At 34.6% G+C, this 18,813-nt stretch overlaps 1 protein-coding gene across 1 annotated transcript in view; it reads right to left on the bottom strand.

The window, feature by feature from the left end:
* The window catches only part of Csmd3 (CUB and Sushi multiple domains 3), a gene marked incomplete at its 5' end in the record, with an annotated part of 1,006,505 nt that extends 987,951 nt beyond the window's left edge, over positions 1–18,554 (bottom strand). Inside the window, 3 exons of the mRNA XM_055626685.1 lie at positions 10,477–10,673; positions 16,180–16,185; positions 18,487–18,554. Coding sequence (XP_055482660.1) covers positions 10,477–10,673; positions 16,180–16,185; positions 18,487–18,554 — 271 coding nt within the window. The remainder of the gene's footprint in view (positions 1–10,476; positions 10,674–16,179; positions 16,186–18,486) is intronic.
* Between the last annotated feature and the right edge of the window lie 259 nt (positions 18,555–18,813).

Genomic DNA, 18,813 nt, shown 5'->3' with positions numbered 1-18,813 from the left:
AAAAAAAAAACTTGAAAAGTAAAAGATACATGTTGCAGAGATGGCTCAGTTGTTACAGTGCTTGCCACACACAATTCTATTACTATTGAAATACAGTCCTTCCTGAGGGTTATTGTGTTATAAAAATGAACAAAATTGATAATGACCTTATCTCTATTAATGAAATGTTATAAAAGTTTTCCTATTTAAACATCTAGAAACAACAGTCATTTTAGAAGGAAGTATGAGAAATATAAACACACAATAATTTCAAAAAAGTTTTCCTTATGCAAATAATATTGTATTAATAAATTAAAAACCTACAAATTAAAAGTCAGTAAAACTTTAATAAATAAATATTAATTATATATTAATATTATTATATTAAACAAATGACTTTAAGCTTTTAAACTATAATAATGGATTTTCTCTTTAAGAAACTAATTTATTTTTTAATTAATTAGGTCTTTTGAATGATAAAACATAAAAACAAAATTAGGAGAATTTTAATGTATGTGCATTATTTTCTTTTTAGATGATTAAATTGCAGGCCAGATTCCAGATACACAAGCTAATATAACATTCATTTTTTTCTCTTTTTCAATTATTATCATTTATTACAATTTATTCAATTTGTATCCTGACTGCGTCCTCCTCCCTTGTCTCCTCCCTACCCCATCCTCCCTCTCCTTCTTCCCCTATGTACCTCCCCAATGTACTTCCCCTATGATAGGGGAGGTCCTCCTCCCCTCCTATCTGATCCTAGCCTATCAGGTCTCATCAGGACTGGTTGCATTGTCTTCTTCTGTGCACTGGCAAGGCTGCATCCCTCAAGGGGAGGTGATCAGAGAGCCTGCCACTGAGTTCATGTCAGAGAGACTCCCAGCTCTCCTTAGTAGGGACCCCATTTGAAGACAGTCTATGTGCTACATCTGAGCCGGGGTTTTAGGTCCTCTCCGTGCATTGTCCTTAACATGGAAAAAATGGGGTAGAACTATTTAGGCAACTCTTTTGTGCACATTAGACTTGGCCCATAGCATCAGGCACATGTATTTTGATTTATATTGTTCTCTAAATACACTCCTTAATCATGTACTCGGCATCAGGATGTATTTGTGTACCATTAAAAAGATTAGAAATTGTGGTACATCTATACAATGGAGTATTACTCTGCAATTAAACATAAGGAAATCATGAAATTTGCAGGTAAATGGTGGGACCTGGAAAGGATCATCCTGAGTGAGCTGTCCCAGAAGCAGAAAGACACACACAGTATATACTCACTCATATAGACATATAACATAGGATAAACCTACTAAAAACTGTACATCTAAAGAAACTAATTAAGAGAGAGGACCCTGACTAAAACACTCAATCCCCATCCCGAAAGGCAAAGAGGATGGACATTAGAAGAAGAAAACAGGAAACAACCTAGGAACCTGCCACAGAGGGTCTCTGAAAGGCTCTGCCCTGCAGTCTATCAAAGCATACGCTGAGATTTATGGCCAACTGTTGGGCAGTGTGCATGGATTCTTATGTAAGAAGTGGGAAATAGTAAGATCTGGAGAGGACAGGAACCCCACAAGGAGAGCAACAGAACCAGAAAATTTGAACACAGGGGTCTTCCCAGGGACTGTGAGTCCCTGGGAAGTACCAGGCATGGAGATAACCTAGAACTTTGGCACAGATGTAGCCCATCTCAGTTTAGTGTCCAAGTGTGTTCTATAGTAATGGGAAGAGGGACTGCCTCTGACATCATCTGATTGGCCTGCTCATTGATCACCTCCCTCTGATGGGGGAGCAGCCTTACCAGGCCACAGAAGAGGACAATGCAGCCATTCCTGATGTGATCCGATAGACTAAGATCAGAAGGAAGGAAAGGAGGACCTCCCCTATCAGTGGACTTGAGGAGGGGCATGCATGAAGAAGGAGAAGGGAGGGTGGGATCGGGAGGGGAGGAGGGAGGTGTTTATGGGGGGATACAAAGTGAATAAAGTGTAATTAATAAAATTAAAATAAATTAAAAAAAGATGTGTTACTCCTTTGGGAAGTTCATTCCCTAGGCTTATATTACTGATATGATAGAGGATGAACATCATGAAATCATGCTGTGATTCCTATATGATTTCTGCAAGAGCTATTACTCATATTGCTTTCTTTTAATTTGAGAGACTATAAATCTAATTGTTTTTCAGATATTTTTATACTGTCAAGTCAGTCACTGCTAAATTTAATGCTGACTCCAAGGATTTAAGAATTCAGAACTTGAGTTTCAAATATTAAACTTGTTTTTGGTTGATCTAATTTTCATGTTATTTTTTATTATAGTTTGACTCATTTGCTTTTATGTTATTTATCTACATGTACTGCATTTTCATCTTTTTAAACATTTTTTAATATTAGTTATAAATTAAATGTATGTATGTAATAATTGACCTTAAGGTCTTAAAATATGTTGATTACTTTGGTAACTACTACTCATAAAAAAAGATGAACATTAAGATACCTTTGGCCTAATCATTGCAATTATTTTATGCAGAAAATGAAAAAAAAAACAAAAAGAATTTCACTTCAAGAAACCTTTAGAAATTACAGTGTTTAATAACCTCATAGTTAAAAGAATATTACTCGTTTTATTTTGTGTGTGTGTGTATATGTGTGTGTGAATGTGTATGTATGTCACCTGCAGAATTTGTGAAGCTTAGGGAAGGTGAAACGATGATTGAGTTTTGACATGCTTGATTGCTTCTATCATTCAGTAAATGATGATGATGTAAATGACCTTTGGTATTTGCAAAATTTCCCTTGTGACATTATATCACTGAAATCTTACTGGCAGTCTTTGACATGATAATGGAACCCTGTATTAAACATTTCATGCTTTTAACTTGGCTCATGAAATGATATGTACAAAATGTTCTTCAGATTTATTGCTATCAAATATTTATGTCCAAAGTCCAGAATACAATAAGGGGTCATTTTAGTGGGGTTAAATTGATAGGGAAGAGAACACAGTGATGTAAAGGGTTAAGAGCAATTACGGAAAATTGGATGAAAGTGGGGAAGGAGATTGAACAGAGGTGGGGGTGGGAGTAAAATGGATCAGGTTGGGGGGAATGGAGAGAAAAATACTGGGAGAGGTAACTGGAACATGGGGTGGGGGAGGAAATCTCTGGCATAAGCTAGAAACCTAGAGAAATGGTAACTGCAGGGATCTATGGGGGTAACCCTAGTTAAGATTTTAGTAATGAAGAATATATAACCTGAATGGGCAAGACTTCCAATAAAGTGATTTGGAACACCAATCCAGCCACAAAACCTTCAGGCTACAAGACTTCCTTCCTATAAGATGTGCAGGAGTAAAGATGGAGCAAAAGTTGTGGGGGTGGCCAAATGATGACAGGTCCAGCTTGAGACCTATGCCATGAGAGGGAGCCTACCCATGACATTGTTAATGATGTTCTGCTATACTTGCAGCCAGGAGCTTAGCATAACCATCATCAGAGAGCCTTCAACCAGCAACTGATAGAACAGATGAAGAGAACCACAGGCAAACATTAGGCAGAGCTTGTGGGATCCTGTGGAAGAAAGGAAAGAAGAATTGCAGAAGCCAAAGGGTCAAAGACACTCCAAGAAAAACTACAGAATGAACTAACTTGGTCCCACCAAGGCCCACAGAAACTAAACCGCCAAAAAGGAAGCATGCATTGGACTGACTAGGTCTTCTGCACAAATATAACAGTTAAGTCTTCTTGTGGCACTCCTAACAGTGGGAACAGGGACTATCTTTGACACTGTTGCCTACCTTTTGGACTCTTTTTACACACTGGGTTGCCTCAAATAGATGTACTGAGTCTTACTGAATCTTGATATGTTAATATTCATGAGATGCTTTCCCATTTCAAAAGAGAAAGGAAGGAGCAGTGAATGAGGTTGTGGAGGGGAAGTGAGGGGGAAGGACTGGGAGGAGAGGAGGAAGGAGAAACTGTATTTGGGATGTAAAATTAATTGATTAAATCAATTAATTTAAAAATAAGTAAATAGAAAAACACAATTATGGAACAGAAAATGTTAGCAGTGTAGAGTATAAGATAGGAGAACAAGATATGAGAAAGAATAAAGTGAAGCTTAACTAACACCCATAACTTTTGAAAGGTCATATAGAAAACTACTATTATTAAAGTTTTATAAAAATTTGAATATAAAAAATATGCATATATGTATATATGCTATATATAGGTGTGTGTGATATCACACACACACATTTATGTGTTGACTATACCACAGATTAGCCTCAAATTTTTGTGACCATTACTGCCGCAGGTCTCAGAATCCTGGGGTGACAAGAGAAAGGCACAAGGTTAAGTTCGCCTTTTTTTTTTTAAATATACCCGTTGTCCATTGCACCAATTTATTGTATCACAATTGCATTACTAATGTCACACCTTTTCCAACAGAATGCCATCCATCACACTAAAATGGTATTAAAATACAAATTTAACCTAATACAAATTTTAACGCACAAAGTTACAACAATGACAAATTGCTCCCGACTAATTTCCAATTGAATATAGTTATATATATCAAATAGCAACTTAGTTTTACATTTAAATCTTTTTAACATATAAAGGAAATATGATGCAAATTAATGTTCCACTGTCTAGTAAACCTGTCATATTTTTTAATATTACATATCAGAGTCTATGTATATTTACATATACATATGTTTGCATATTACATAATGAATAAATGGCATTTTTATTTTCTAATACTTTTTGGGTTGTTTTCCACAGACTGAACATATAACCATATAAAGGCAAAAAATCACATACCATGAACTAATTTATGACTTTAGATGAAGATATTTGTTACACAATTTGCATATGGAAGTATCTATCTAAAATTTCCTATTTATCCTTCTCCAACTATCTTGTTTCAAAGTAATGGCGATTCTATATTTGGTTTTGCATTTTTTTCTAGGATTACCTAACATTTCTTTCAAGAAAAAATTCCACGTGAGAAAGCAATCTGCTGTTGTTTCTTCAGTAGTTATTTTCTTACCATATTTGGGAGAAAAAGATACCCCTATATTTAAGTAAAACATGGAAAGTCTTTTCCATCCATAATTATTAGTTTAGCTAGTTGAAATTTATTTATCTTTGTCCACGTAGTGTCATCCTTATAAGTCTTCCGCATGTGTGGGTGCTGTCAAATATTTAGTGACAATCACATTGTCTGTTATCAAAACTACCTTACTAATATCACACCTGTTCCGTCAGGATGGCATCAGATCAAAAGTGTCTCCAGCAGTGTTTTATGTGCTCACACTCTTTACCTGATCACCACTTTTCCTGAGCTTCTATATAAATTCTTGGCTCTTAGATCTTAGACAGAAAAATGCACAGTAACCTCATAAAAATTATTTAGTTAATCTAAATTTCTTGAATTCCCAATACAAACTACAGTTATCTATGACTCATTGATTGCACCTTAATATACTGATCTCTATCATATTTTTAAAATATGAGAACAAAGGGAAAAGCTCAGGTAAAACATTACAGTACATGAGTGTCTTTTGTAGTGATTTTTGGAGTATATGTATCTAAACATTTTTCTGAATATAGATTATCATTACAAATTTCAGAACTTTCAATCTTGGAGCCTTTATTTATTCTCAGTTTACAAAACTGATTTTAGTTTGTATAGTGTTGGGAGCACTGACTGAGAAGAGCTGTAAGGCTACCTGAAAGCTCAGTGAGAATAAACGTAACATAAGTGTCCTTTGAAGGAAGGGGCGCAGAAATTTCAAATGCTCCATGTATGAGCACAAATATTAAGTTTGAGTTTATACAGAGTTTTGGTTAGCAGGAACTTAGCTGCCTTTTAAAAAAAACTAGTAGATATTGCTGATAAAAATGATTATGTTTTTCAACATAAAAACCCTCTTCCAAGCCCTCTAGATAGAGATGACATTTGTTTCTTTTTTAATTAACTATCAGTGCTAGGAAGCAGCAAAGAACTTTCAAAGCAAAGGGTTCATCCAGGAAAGACTGTGTAAACGCCATAGGAAGCAATAAGCAGATCATTATAGAATTATCAGCCCCCTGCACAGTTATAAATTAAAGAATCAGTGTGCTATCAAGTGACTAAAAGCAGAAGGGGGAGGAATGGATTAAGCTGTGCTCTGTATTTCCCTTTGAACAGAATCACAATGACATACTCTGAAAAGATGTTAGTCCTCTATTCTTTAAGTTTTAATATTAGTTGGTTAGTAGGAGATAAAGTTGAGCACAGAAAATTAGATCATGTGCTCTATGAAGTATGACATAGAGTCTACGCTTAGCCAGTGAATATTAGTAACACATGAGGACTACTTTTAAGGCTGGAAAAGAAAATTTGTACTTTCTACATGAATTATTGCCTCACTTAAAATGTTCTTGCTCTATATAGTTCATATTTTTAGTAATCCTCTGTAAAGCCTTCTCTTAAATTTCTGTCCCCATATGAACTTTCATCTCCTCAACTGGGAAACACTAATGCCTCCTTCATCAAGGTGCTCAACTATTCTACAGATCCTACCATTAAATCAATTACCACACATTATTGTAATTGCTTGATTGCATTACAGTCTGCCCTATCGGACCATGGGCTCTTAAAGGCAAGAGTTGTTTCTTAATCAATCTTTGGTTCCCTGGCATATAAAATGCTGCTTTTCACAGTGTAGGTTTTTAATGAATACATTTGAATGAGTAAATGCATTCATTAGTTTCAGTAGTTGTGAAAAGAAAAGGTGAGCTTGGGAGACTGAAGTTAAGCAGGCAACATTTACAAACACAGAGGGTGCCAATTTTTGATAAATTAGAACTTGAGGAGGTTATGGTGAAAGTCAAAGTTAATTTGCTTGCGGGGCCTTGCGAAGCAGGAGAAAAGAATTAGGGTGTATACTCAGCCAAAAAATTTAACCTTGAAATAGAAAGGCTCTCAACAAAAGAAGGGAACTATTGGCTTTACTGGTAGACCAGGATGGATAGAGTGAGAGTTTATCTCTCTTTTCACTTCTGTTTTCTAACCATATGTTCTTTCTTTTAAGGGGAAGATATTGTGGAAGTTGCAAAGAGAAGTGGGCTAATGGAACTATATGCACTTATTTTAGTAATAACATTTTACCATAATTCAGGGCATAATCATACTTAATTGCCTAACATGAAAAGATTCTTGAATAGACCTCAGTACCTTATGAAAATATGTAACATTTAACTCAATTGTGACTTTGTTATGTCTGCATGTATTTTTATCATTGTCTAATTAAAGCAGTAGTTTCCAGGTTCACAAACTATTGATGTGACTCTCAAATTATCTAGTCAGTAAAAGGAAAAATGAGTATTTAGACTAGAGTAATTCTTTTTTAGCTCCAACCTCTATAATCTTAATTGAAATGGGGAAGGAGTCCTGCATCAATATTAATATGAAATAATGTTGATGATAATCCATTGTAAACACTTACAGTATTTCTTTTTCTTTTTTAATAATTTTAAATGTCTATAAAATATTTTAACAAATAAGTTGTGTGCTTCTTTAGAATATACTATGTGCCTTTTAAAAGATTGTTAGACTTTATTTCTCCTTACTATGAGACTGATTATCCTATGTTAGGTGTAAATTTATTATTTGAAAATTCAAAGTATGGTAATCTGACTTTCAAAGCTCGTACTTTGGAACAGAGAGAGTGACTCAAGCCTGGCTTGTGTACTAAACCACTTTAAAGTCCGAGACGGTTTCTTGTATTCTCATATGTCTGCTCATCTTTTGAACACTGTCCAACTGACATTTGTGTCAGACTATCTTTTCACAGACATCTGTTTGTAAAAGAGTCTCACGTCTTCCAACAGAGACTAGGACAAAATTTGCTTATAGCATTGCAAACAAGAGATAGTGACTCCACAGAGATCAAATAAGGGCACACTGTTACAAATGAAAGATTCAGGTTCACACTCAGAGGACTTGCTTCCTGATATGTGAGCAGATATTTCATACCCTTTGTATCATTATATAGAATTGGAAATTGGATGTTATTAATTGTAAATAGTATGAAATTCTGATATTTTCAGTCTTGGCTTTATTGTTCATAAAAAAACTGTCATTTATTTTTAACCTAAGAATAACATTTCTTTCATGGCCAAGGCAACTTGCGAGTTGACTTAAAAATCTCAGACTATCATAGTCCCAGATGCTTGATATTTGACCAATCGTTTCTTTTAACATCTGGAGTTTAATTGTCTATTTTTAATTAAAAGACACAATGCTTCTAAATTATTTAGTTGTTTGCAGTGTTTGGCATAAAACTAACAATAATAATCATAGCAATAAAAGCAAGAGCAGAGTCAGCAAGCAACAATACTGGGAAAGCATCAACCCAGAGGCCAGCTAGAACAGAATGTGGACATCCCACACAGAACAATAAACAGCATGTAGAGGCTATTTATTTAGTACTGCTACAACTATAGCAGCTATTTTTTAAGTCATATCATTGACTAGAGAAAAAATTAACTCAAATTGTTCAAGTGATTAGCCTGAGACCAATCATATCTGATATATATATATATAACTGGCAAAAGGAGTTAGCTGTGTGGAGGTTACAAACACATGTATTCAGAAGACAGTTTGGTGGTCATAGCACGTCCGTTGGGTAAAATAGTAGTAGTGGCTTCCTTATTTGGGCCCATGGATTCCCTGCCATGGACATTGTATAAGATTTTCAGCACCAGTTGTGAAATTTCCTTTTGGCTCAAACCTCAAACACCAATGAGAAGACCATTAGGTACACTGAAAAGACTCATGCCACTATTGTGATCATCTTTGTATCTTTCCTGGTTTGTGAGGTGTGTAGTTGCTATGGTCTGTCCAGGTACAGAGAATAAGTGTTGTTGAGCACACAGATCTTAACTGCATTCATATCATGCACTCAATATAAATATCATAAAAGAGGATAGAATGTAAAAGAAGTGGGCTGGGAGTAGTATTGTGGAACACTGTCTTCTGGGCAGAACAAGGCTGTTCAACTCTTGAGCTCCCAGCAGCTGCAGTTAACTGGGCCTGTTAGCATTTACTAACAGGTGGGAGAGGATTTCCCTGGGTCTCCCTTGTTACTGAGGCACTATGGGCATTGGTTGGTATAGAAGAGAGAGGGATCTTCTTTAATTGTGTAGTCACTGGTAAGTTGCCCATGTTCTGGCAAATAAGGTTCCCTACCTAATTAATGCTAATTAAACTCCTGGGTTTCAAATATACATACAAACAACTGAAAGTAGAAGGAGGCCTATTTGAGAAAAATAGAGGTTTCATGAAGGATAGAAAAGAGATAAGGGAGAAAAGTCGAATAGGATAAAAATACATTAATATACACACATAAAGTTGTAAAAATATATAAGATAATTTATTATATGTGGTTGATTTCACCAGCTATTACGGTGTTCACCTGCAGCCACTTGCTTGAGGAAAATATTTTACATGTGTAGTTGCGTATCCCTACCTACCTTCTACTCAGTGAGGATGCAGAGAAACATAGCTCATTACATGGTTGAAGTACTTCACCATAGAAGAGAAAGCCCAGGCTAAAAAAAGGTTGATCTCCGGAATCAACATTCTGTGGGCAAAACTAGTGTATATAGCTGATGTTTAATACAGCTACTTGCTAGACATTAAACTTTTAACTATTATGAGTACTGAATAACAGTTCCTTTATAAAGTAAGATATTTAATAGCATCTGTATTAAACTATAAAGTAATATTTCAACAACAAAATATTATGTTAAATATTGTGAGAAACTTCAAAAGATTCAGAGATATAGTCAATATTTCTAAATAAAAGCAAAATAATGGCCATGACAGCTTAGGCAAGCAACCAGAATTTTTTTTTTTTCATGTGAAGTATTTCTTTTTTTTTTTTTTTGTATTTTATTTTTTTCTTATCAGTTACATTTTATTAACTCTGTACCCCAGCCGTGTCCCGATCAATCCCTCATTCCCTCCCAGTCCCTCCCTCCCTCCCTCCTCTCCACCGTGCCCCTTGCCAAGTCCACCGATAGGGGGGACCTCCTCCCCATTCATCGCAACCAGAATTTTTAAGCATCACAAAGTCTTTTTGTTTTCTAATGTGAATCTGAAAATATGTATTCATACATTCTGTTACAAATGTACAGATGTTTATGAGTAGAAATATCTCAGTCTCATAAAATGTTTTTGTCTTAGGAAGCATTTAGTATGCTTATATATTTGTCATTCAGTACCTAATATAAATAGATAATATATGGTAGAAAAAAACTAATATAATAAATGGATAATAGGTAGATAATAAATACTTACACTTTATATTAATTTACTTTTAACATGTTTTCATTATATTCAACACATATATATGTAAATATAATATACACATATATAATATATTATATATATACATATATATGTGTGTGTGTTTGTTCATTTATCTATTCTCACCTCTGCAGATGGGAACAGGAAAATCCCAGGAAGCTGTATTAACTGAGTTGGCTATGCAGGTAAGTTGAGGATGGCCGTCAAGGATATATCCCGTTACACAGCTGTAGCGGATCTTGTCCCCAACGTCAAACCTTGTGCCATATAGGACACCTTTGGGGGGAACTCCTGGGTTTCCACAGGAGCTACTCTGCAATTCTGTAATAAAAGAGGATTAAAAAAGAATTTACAGTTATTTAAATATATTAAATATTTTATGAGTGTAAGATTACATTGAAGTGTGCTTTTCATTTTCCTGTGGAGAAAAGTCAGAGTGAAACGTTAACATTTTTCTCTCGCAGTACATAGAAGATTTAAATATGGGAATGTGACTAAATTTTACTGCATCAGAAATAACATTATTTTTGCTCCAAATTTTAGATGTCTTATATTATTTAGTCTTTATAGCAAGATTTAAAATTGCTATAATATTTTACAGGTTTTAAAAACTGAGATAAATACAAGCTATATGGTATCTTCAACATACATTTGAATGACAGAGTAGAGGTATGCTAAACCTTTACAGAGGAATCATGCACATTTTGAGTAAGGGTCTTTTTATTTAAATAATAAAAATATACTGAGTAAAAAATGAACATATTTTTATTGTACACATTGGTTACTATTCAGCTCATGTTTTAATCTAGATATGCAATAATAATAATATAACTATTGCACGGACCTATGATATTCTAAACAGATCACTACAAAATACCTGGGGTTTAAATTTATTTTTAAAAATCAATTTTATTCTAAGCTTAAAATGGAGATTTGGGTGTACCAAGAAACTTAGAGCATTGAAGATACAAAATTTAATACATATATATTAAATTTAATATTATCATATGAAATTTGAATTGTAAATATTAGTCAATTAAACTAAAATTAACTAATGAATGAAAAGGTAGTTTTCCAATTTGAGTAAATAGTCCAGTTTCTGACAAGTGACTGGTTTTATTTTCACAGGCAACCACCTTCCAGTTTTTACAAGACATTCAAAGTTGAGACTTCATATTTGAAGAGCAAATGCTTTTACTCACTATGCTAGCACCTCCAATTCTGGTAGTGTTTTCAAAGTTGTGTTAATTTGCCTTATATTTTTCATAATGCTTGTGGAAAAACTCACTGATTAATTTTAAGAATAAGTTCATTGTTCTTGATTAAATAATACAATAAAAATGGTGAACTTTGAATTAATGATTTGTTCTAGAGGTAAAATATTTACCCTTAATTTATAGTACTTATAAGTTAGTACTTTAGATTCCACAAATATGGGAAATTAAACAAATGGCTAACATTTACTGACTATCAATTGTTAATGTAAATGTAGGTTATCATATACACTGGTATTTAAAAATTATTTAAAATATCACTATTCAAGGTTAATTATTCCTAAAATTTCACTTTATTCCCTCATTTGTTTTTGTTCACTATTGTTTAAATTCCACATATCTAATCTATATGTGGAATTCTAGAAATACTTAAAACAGATTTATGGTCTGTGGATTTAGGCAACTGAAAAGTATTCAGACTAGAGGACAACTCAGTGAGTACATTTGCTATATAATGTGGGGAGTGAAGTTTGGGTGCATTGAACCCACATAAATACCTTGGTGTTGACACCGACCTTTGTCTTCCCAGCACTGGCTTTGTGGTAATATAGAACACAAGACAATCCTTGGGGCTTACAGACTGCTAGTCCAGCTAAAATATTGCAAGCTCCAGACTGATAAACCGAGTCTCAAGGGAATGGAGCAGAAAGCAATAACGATAAAGCTCAATTTCCCTTTCCGAAATCTACACACACACTCACACACACACCAACAGACATGAGTTCACACATGTACAACCCAACTTAACCCAGTATGTTTTACATTGAAGAGCAGCGTATTTTTACATGTTCCATTTTCTAAAATTTTATATAAATGAAATTTAATGGAATAGATGCTAAGGTTAATAAGTTTTGATAAATGGAATAAAAACTCAATCCTTTGAGTAGAATAATAAACAAAGGAATACTTATAATGAAACTACCACTTTTGACCTTATAATCAAAACGCACCCTCTCCCTTACACACTCTGAAAATAATTAAGGTCGGGACTTCAATTACCATAAAGTTATGTATCTAGGAGAAAAGTTTTCACATGCTTTCACAGGAAATGGTTTGGGAGGAAAAATAAAAAGAAAATATAAGAAAGATTTTTATAGCTTTTATGCTCAGTTTAACTTATGTTTAAATTAACAAATAAATATTACCTTGAAAAAGAACCTAAAAGGAAAATAAGACATATTCCACATATGAAGTGAATAAATAGAACAGTGGAAAAAAATCACAGATTACCTAATTGTTGTTCTTTTGACTGAAACATCCAAATCAATAAACTGGTAAAATTTGTTTTCCAAATAAAACAAAATACTATAATTCTGTACCCTGTCAAGTCTATATCTTCTAGAGCTCACCTGCTTTGTGTGTCTGTGTTTATTACCTACTAAAAATGAGAGCATCTACCCATGACCATCTATGGACTGAATTATTCACAAATACAATTAAAATATTTCAATTTCTACTGTCATAAATTATTGTCTATAGATATTGCTAATAGATGCTATGTTTTGTCTTTTTCAGCCTCTTACAAGTTCCCTCTAAGCTGTCTACATTCAACTTAAAATCAAGAAATGAGAAAGGTAAGTCATTAATTGAATAGTTGTGTCACCTACTATTTTGATTAATCATTACTACTTAATTCCCTTGGAGTGTGTGTATGTGTATGTTCATGCATGTGTTGTGTAGGCTTTTGGGTATTTATTTGAGTTTTATGTGGGCAGTAAGTACATTCATGCTAAGGCCTGAAGATGACATATAGCATCTTCCTCTGATTGTTTCTATTAAAATTATTGAGGTGGGGTGTCTTTCTGAACCCAAAATTTGCAGTTTTGCTGATCATGCTATCTCTATTGCTCCATAGACTCTCCATTTCTACATCTACAAGGCTGCTGTTAGAGCTGGCTTTCCTGCATGACCTTTAATAATTTCTGGGAATGAAGGTCAATTTTCATGCTTCTTCTGGAAGCACTTTCTTCCCCAAAGTACCAATCCATTCTTTACTACATTTAAAGGTATGATCTGAAAATACAAAGCTGCATACCAGGCTGTCAGGCTTTTAATTTATTTTTTTAACAAATCATATAGCTGGGTTACGTTCTTTTTTTAGAAGGTCCTAACAGCATTCAAAAGTTACATTGAAGGAAAATTGAGATAAAAGCACAAAGATCTCTAGCTTCCAGAGTTACAATAGCAAAGTTCCAGTTTATATTGCATGCCAGTCCACAGACATACTCTCTTTTGTACATTTGTGAATTCACAAACATATGCGATAATACTCAGTACATTGTACTTGGAAGGAAGTCGAGCTTAAGTATCTAAAGCAATTTGCCTAATGAAAATAATGAACAGTCGATTTTGTAGTTAAAAGTGTTGGTCTCCTGATTTAAAAGCTCAGGAATGCTCCAGAAATAGATATGGGTTGTTACCTAGAAAAAAAAAAACCAAGTAATTACTCTCCCAGTGCCACTAAACCATTTGTCTGAGATAGTTACAAATGGCAGGCATGTTGCTGCCCCTTATGATGTCATTATGACCAAAGGTAATAAATGATCACAGAATGTCAATCAGCTAATAATAATATGGAATTAAAAAAATAACTAACTGTAAAAGTATATAGTGAAAAAAACTAATCATTAATGAAGAAGATGCATAGATTTTATTTCATAATGAAGTGAGTTTCAACATGTGACCTGAAATAAGATTAATAAGATGTATAAGTGGAGTGTTCAAACAGAGTGGCATAAAACTCAAAGCTATAAGCAAGTATATTTGAAAAAGTACTGCAATAAGTCTGTTTTTAATTTTTATTTTTTATATTAATTACAGTTTATTCACTTTGTAACCCCCTCCCTCATTCCCTTCAAATCCCACCTTCCCTCCCTCATCTCCTCCCTGCCCCTTTCCAAGTCCACTGGTAGGGGAGGTTCTTCCCTTCCATCTGACCCTAGTTTATCAGGTGTCATCAAGAATGGCTGCAATGTCCTCCTCTGTGGCCTAGCAAGGCTGCCCCTCTTTCGAGTGGGGAGAGGAGGTCACAGAGCCAGCCACTGAGTTCATGTCAGAGACAGTCCCTGTTCCCCATGCTAGGATACCCACTTAGATGCTGATCTGCCATGGAATATATCTGAGCAGAGGTTCAAGTTTATATCTATGCATGGTCCTTGGTTGGAGAATCAGTCTCAGAAAAGAACCCTGTGCCCAGATATATTTGGTCCTTGTGGAGCTCCTGTCTTCTCCAGGTCACACTAACTCTCACTTCTTTCATATGATTCCAGACACTCTGTCCAAAGTTTGGCCATGAGCTCAGCATCTGCTTTGATGTATGACTAGGTAGAGTTTTTCAGAAGCCCTCTATGGTAGGCTCTTGCCCTGTTTCTCGTTTTCTTCTAATGTCCATCCCATTTGTCTTTCTAAGTAAGGATTGATCATCTTACCCTGGGTCTTCCTTCTTATTTAGCTTCTTTAGGTGTACAGATTTTAGTCTGTTTATCCTATCTTATAGGCCTAGTATCCACTTATAAGTGAGTATATATGTTGTGTGTCTTTCTGCTCCTGGGATACCTCACTCAGGATGATCTTTTCTAGATACCACCATTTGCCTGCAATTTTCGTGATTTCCTTGTTTTTAATTGCTGAGTAGTACTGCATTGTGTAAATGTACCACAGTTTCTGTATCCATTCCTCCGTTGATGGACATCTGGGTTGTTTCCAGGTTCTGGCTATCACAAATAAAGCTGCAACAAACATGGTTGAGCAACTGTCCTTATTGTGTACTTGAGCTTCCTTTGGATATATGCCTAGAAGTGGTATAGCTGGATCTTGAGGAAGCAGTGTTCCTAATTGTCTGAGAAAGCACAGATTGATTTCCAAAGTCGTTGTACAAGTTTACATTCCCATCAGCAATGGAGAAGGGTTCCCAATTCTCCACAACCTCTCCAGCATGTGTTTCCACTTGATTTTTTGATCTTAGCCATTCTGATGGGTGTAAGGTGAAATCTCAGGGTAGTTTTGATTTGCATCTCCCTGATGACTAATGACTTTGAGCATTTCTTTAAGTATTTCTCTGCTTAGATTTGGTATTGTTTTGAAGATGGGGTCGGAGATTAAAGGATAAATTTGAAAGGAAATATTCTAAAATTGTTACTCATGGAATGATTTTAGGTTGTGAAAATAAAACTTACAAACACACACAAATACAACACACATACACTAAAGAATAGTAACGATAACAAGTGACCAGCCTTAAACATATATACATATAATCAACATGTATGTATATGTGTGTATGTGTGTGTGTGTGTGTGTGTGTGTGTGTATGTGTGTGTATTTGTGAGGGAAGAGGTCTCATGTATGGAAGGCTGTCAGTCAAGAGAGCACAGCAAGGCTCAGATTGGAAGGGTAGAGTAGAAATGGTGAAAATACATTACTCAGATATGAAATTTCCCCGAAATAATAATAAGCATCATCTAGTGTATATTAATATATATTGCTTATATATATACTAATATATATATAAACAATCAGATGTTAAAATTACTCTCCACTTTGGAGTAAATACAATGAATAGCTTTCAAATGCAAGGTTTTTAGCAACTTATCGAGATCAAACCTGACTTTGAAAATCGGAATGAAACAAATGAAAGAAAAGAAAATGACACCATGAGTACAGAATTGCATAATTATTCCGTCAAAGAGATGAAGCATGATCCTGCTGAGATCAATTAGCAGCACTTTAAAACATTGTAAAATTATATCTACTAAGGGAAGCAAAATTCAAGTTGCTTGTTCTTCTTCCAGAAAATTAATCTCAGAGTTTTATTTCCCAGATGATTAAAAATCATTTAGGAGAGTATAGCATCAAACTTAGGTAAAGTGTTTAGCACCTAGTACCTCTGATTTAGAGACAAAAAGCACAAACAAACAAACAAAAAACACTTGGCAGAAGATGCATTTTCTAACTTTTTAGTGAACATAATGTTCTCTGTTACAGCCCTGAACCATTTCATTTACATAGGACATAAATGAAATCATTGTGAGAATGCTCTCAAAGACCTCAAGGAAAGCATTTTGTGAATATTTTCAAACACTTACTGTAGCTATCCTGATCCTTGGAGTTTTCTTTCATTACATATACCAGAATAAATTGGTTTCTTTATACCTAGTTTCCTTGGTATTATACAATTTGGGGACTTGAGAACAAGCCTGAGTCATCTTTGTGAATCAAGTATTTAGAACATTGTGTTGTTGGCAAGGAAACAAACAAGGATTGAGTTAGCTGAGTAATCTCATTCAATATGAAAATGCAAAAGATAATCATCACACAAAGTTTTTTTAGGACACATGCTTAAACAGAAAATAATTGAGCTGAACTAGTATAAAACAGAGCAGCAGGCATATGTTTAATTAACTGTGTTACAATAAGCACTGAATAACATTTGCAAGGTGCGAATTTTTTCTTTAAACATGAAATTTCATTGTTAAGTCTTTCTACTGTGTTCTATGAAAATGCACCTACTTCTATAACCTAGTTTCTGTCCATGAACGTAATAACATAATTTCTAAGATTCCTATCATACCATAGATCTTATTGGGGTTCATAAGATGAATTAAACATGAGGGAACATTTGTTGCTTCAGAAGTGGGAAGGCTCTTCCAAAGATTGACATTTTATAGCCAAAATAAAAATATCCATTTTTGTTAGAAGTATTTTAATGTATAAAAGGAAATGACAATAAATATTGGCTGGTAAACAAACAAAAAATTAATAAATAAGCTTGCCTTCACATTTTTTTCTAACAGAAAAACAAATTAGTAAATTGATTGTGATGGTAGAGTGTGAACACTGCTTGAATCATGTATCAAGAAGTAGTGAGATGGGTCTCAAATTGGGCCAGTCATTGCTTGGTCATTTCCTCAATCTCTGCTCCATCTTTATTCCCTGCACACCTGTTTGCAGGGCAAATTTGTGTTGAGGGTTTTATGGGTGGTTTCGTTTCCCCTCCCCCCACTAAAGACACTCTGTGGAAGAGACTCAACCATACATTCTTTAAAATACTAATGATACTCTGCTATCCTTGCAGAGAGGAACCTAGCAGAATTGTCTTCTGAGAGGCTTCATCCAGCAGATAATGGAAACAGATGCAGAGACCCACAACCAAACAGGCAGAACTTAGGGTGTCTTGTGGAAGAGTTAGGGGGAAGGATTAAGGGAGCTGGAGAGTGATTTTGATTCAACTTTGGTAAACGAATCTATCAAAAGAAAATGTCCATTTCTCTCAGATTTTCAAATTTTGTGGCATATAGGCTTTTGAAGTAGGACCTAGTGATTCTTTGGATTTCCTCCATGTATGTGGTTATGGCCCCCTTTGTATTTCTGATTTTGTTGATTTGGATAGTGTCTCTGCCTTTTAGTTAGTTTGGCTAAGAATTTGTCTATTTTTTTTTTATTTTCTCAAAGAACTAGCTCTTAGTTTCATTGATTTTTTGAATTTTGTTTGTTTGTTTTCTAATGTATTGATTTCAGCTAGGAATTTATTTCCAGCCATCTACTCTTCTTGAATTTGTCTCCTCCTTCTTCTCCTTTTTCTCATCTTCCTTCCTCTTCTCTTTTATAGTGTTTTCAGGTGTGCCATTAAGTTGCTTGTATGAGATATCTCGAATGTCTTTATGAAGTCATACATTTGACTTCATAAATTCTTTGTTTTGAATTTTAAGGCAATCTTTGCAACCACTTACTGAAAAATTAAAATTAATATTAACAAGTAAATGTACAACATTTTCTAAAACTAGAAAGTTTGAAACCTCTGTTTCAGGAAGTGGTGTGAGAAAGCTTCTTTGCAGACTAAAGAACATGACTTTGCTTTTGAGACTGCAATTTAAATCCCCGAGAGCTATTGGAATAATTGTGTAATTTTATTTTTTTTATTGTTTTAATATTAGTTACAGTTTATTATCTTTGTATCCCAGTTGTATCCTGCTCCCTCATCCCCTCCCCATCCCACCCTCCTTCCCTCATCTCCTCTCTGCCCCTATCCAAGTCCACTGATAGGGGAGGACCTCCTCCTAATTGTGTCATTTTTAAGTAACTATGATACAAATAAAAAAAGAATTTCTTTATGAAGGAACTTAGTGCTATGAACATTCCTTTTAGCATTGCTTTCAAGTGTCTCCTAAGTTTGGATAAGTTGTATCTTCAT

This window comes from Psammomys obesus, unplaced genomic scaffold (assembly GCF_907164565.1).
Source record: "Psammomys obesus unplaced genomic scaffold, mPsaObe1.curated_primary_1811, whole genome shotgun sequence".
In the NCBI taxonomy this organism is placed as follows: domain Eukaryota; kingdom Metazoa; phylum Chordata; class Mammalia; order Rodentia; family Muridae; genus Psammomys; species Psammomys obesus.
This window is presented reverse-complemented; position numbering and strand designations above follow the sequence as displayed.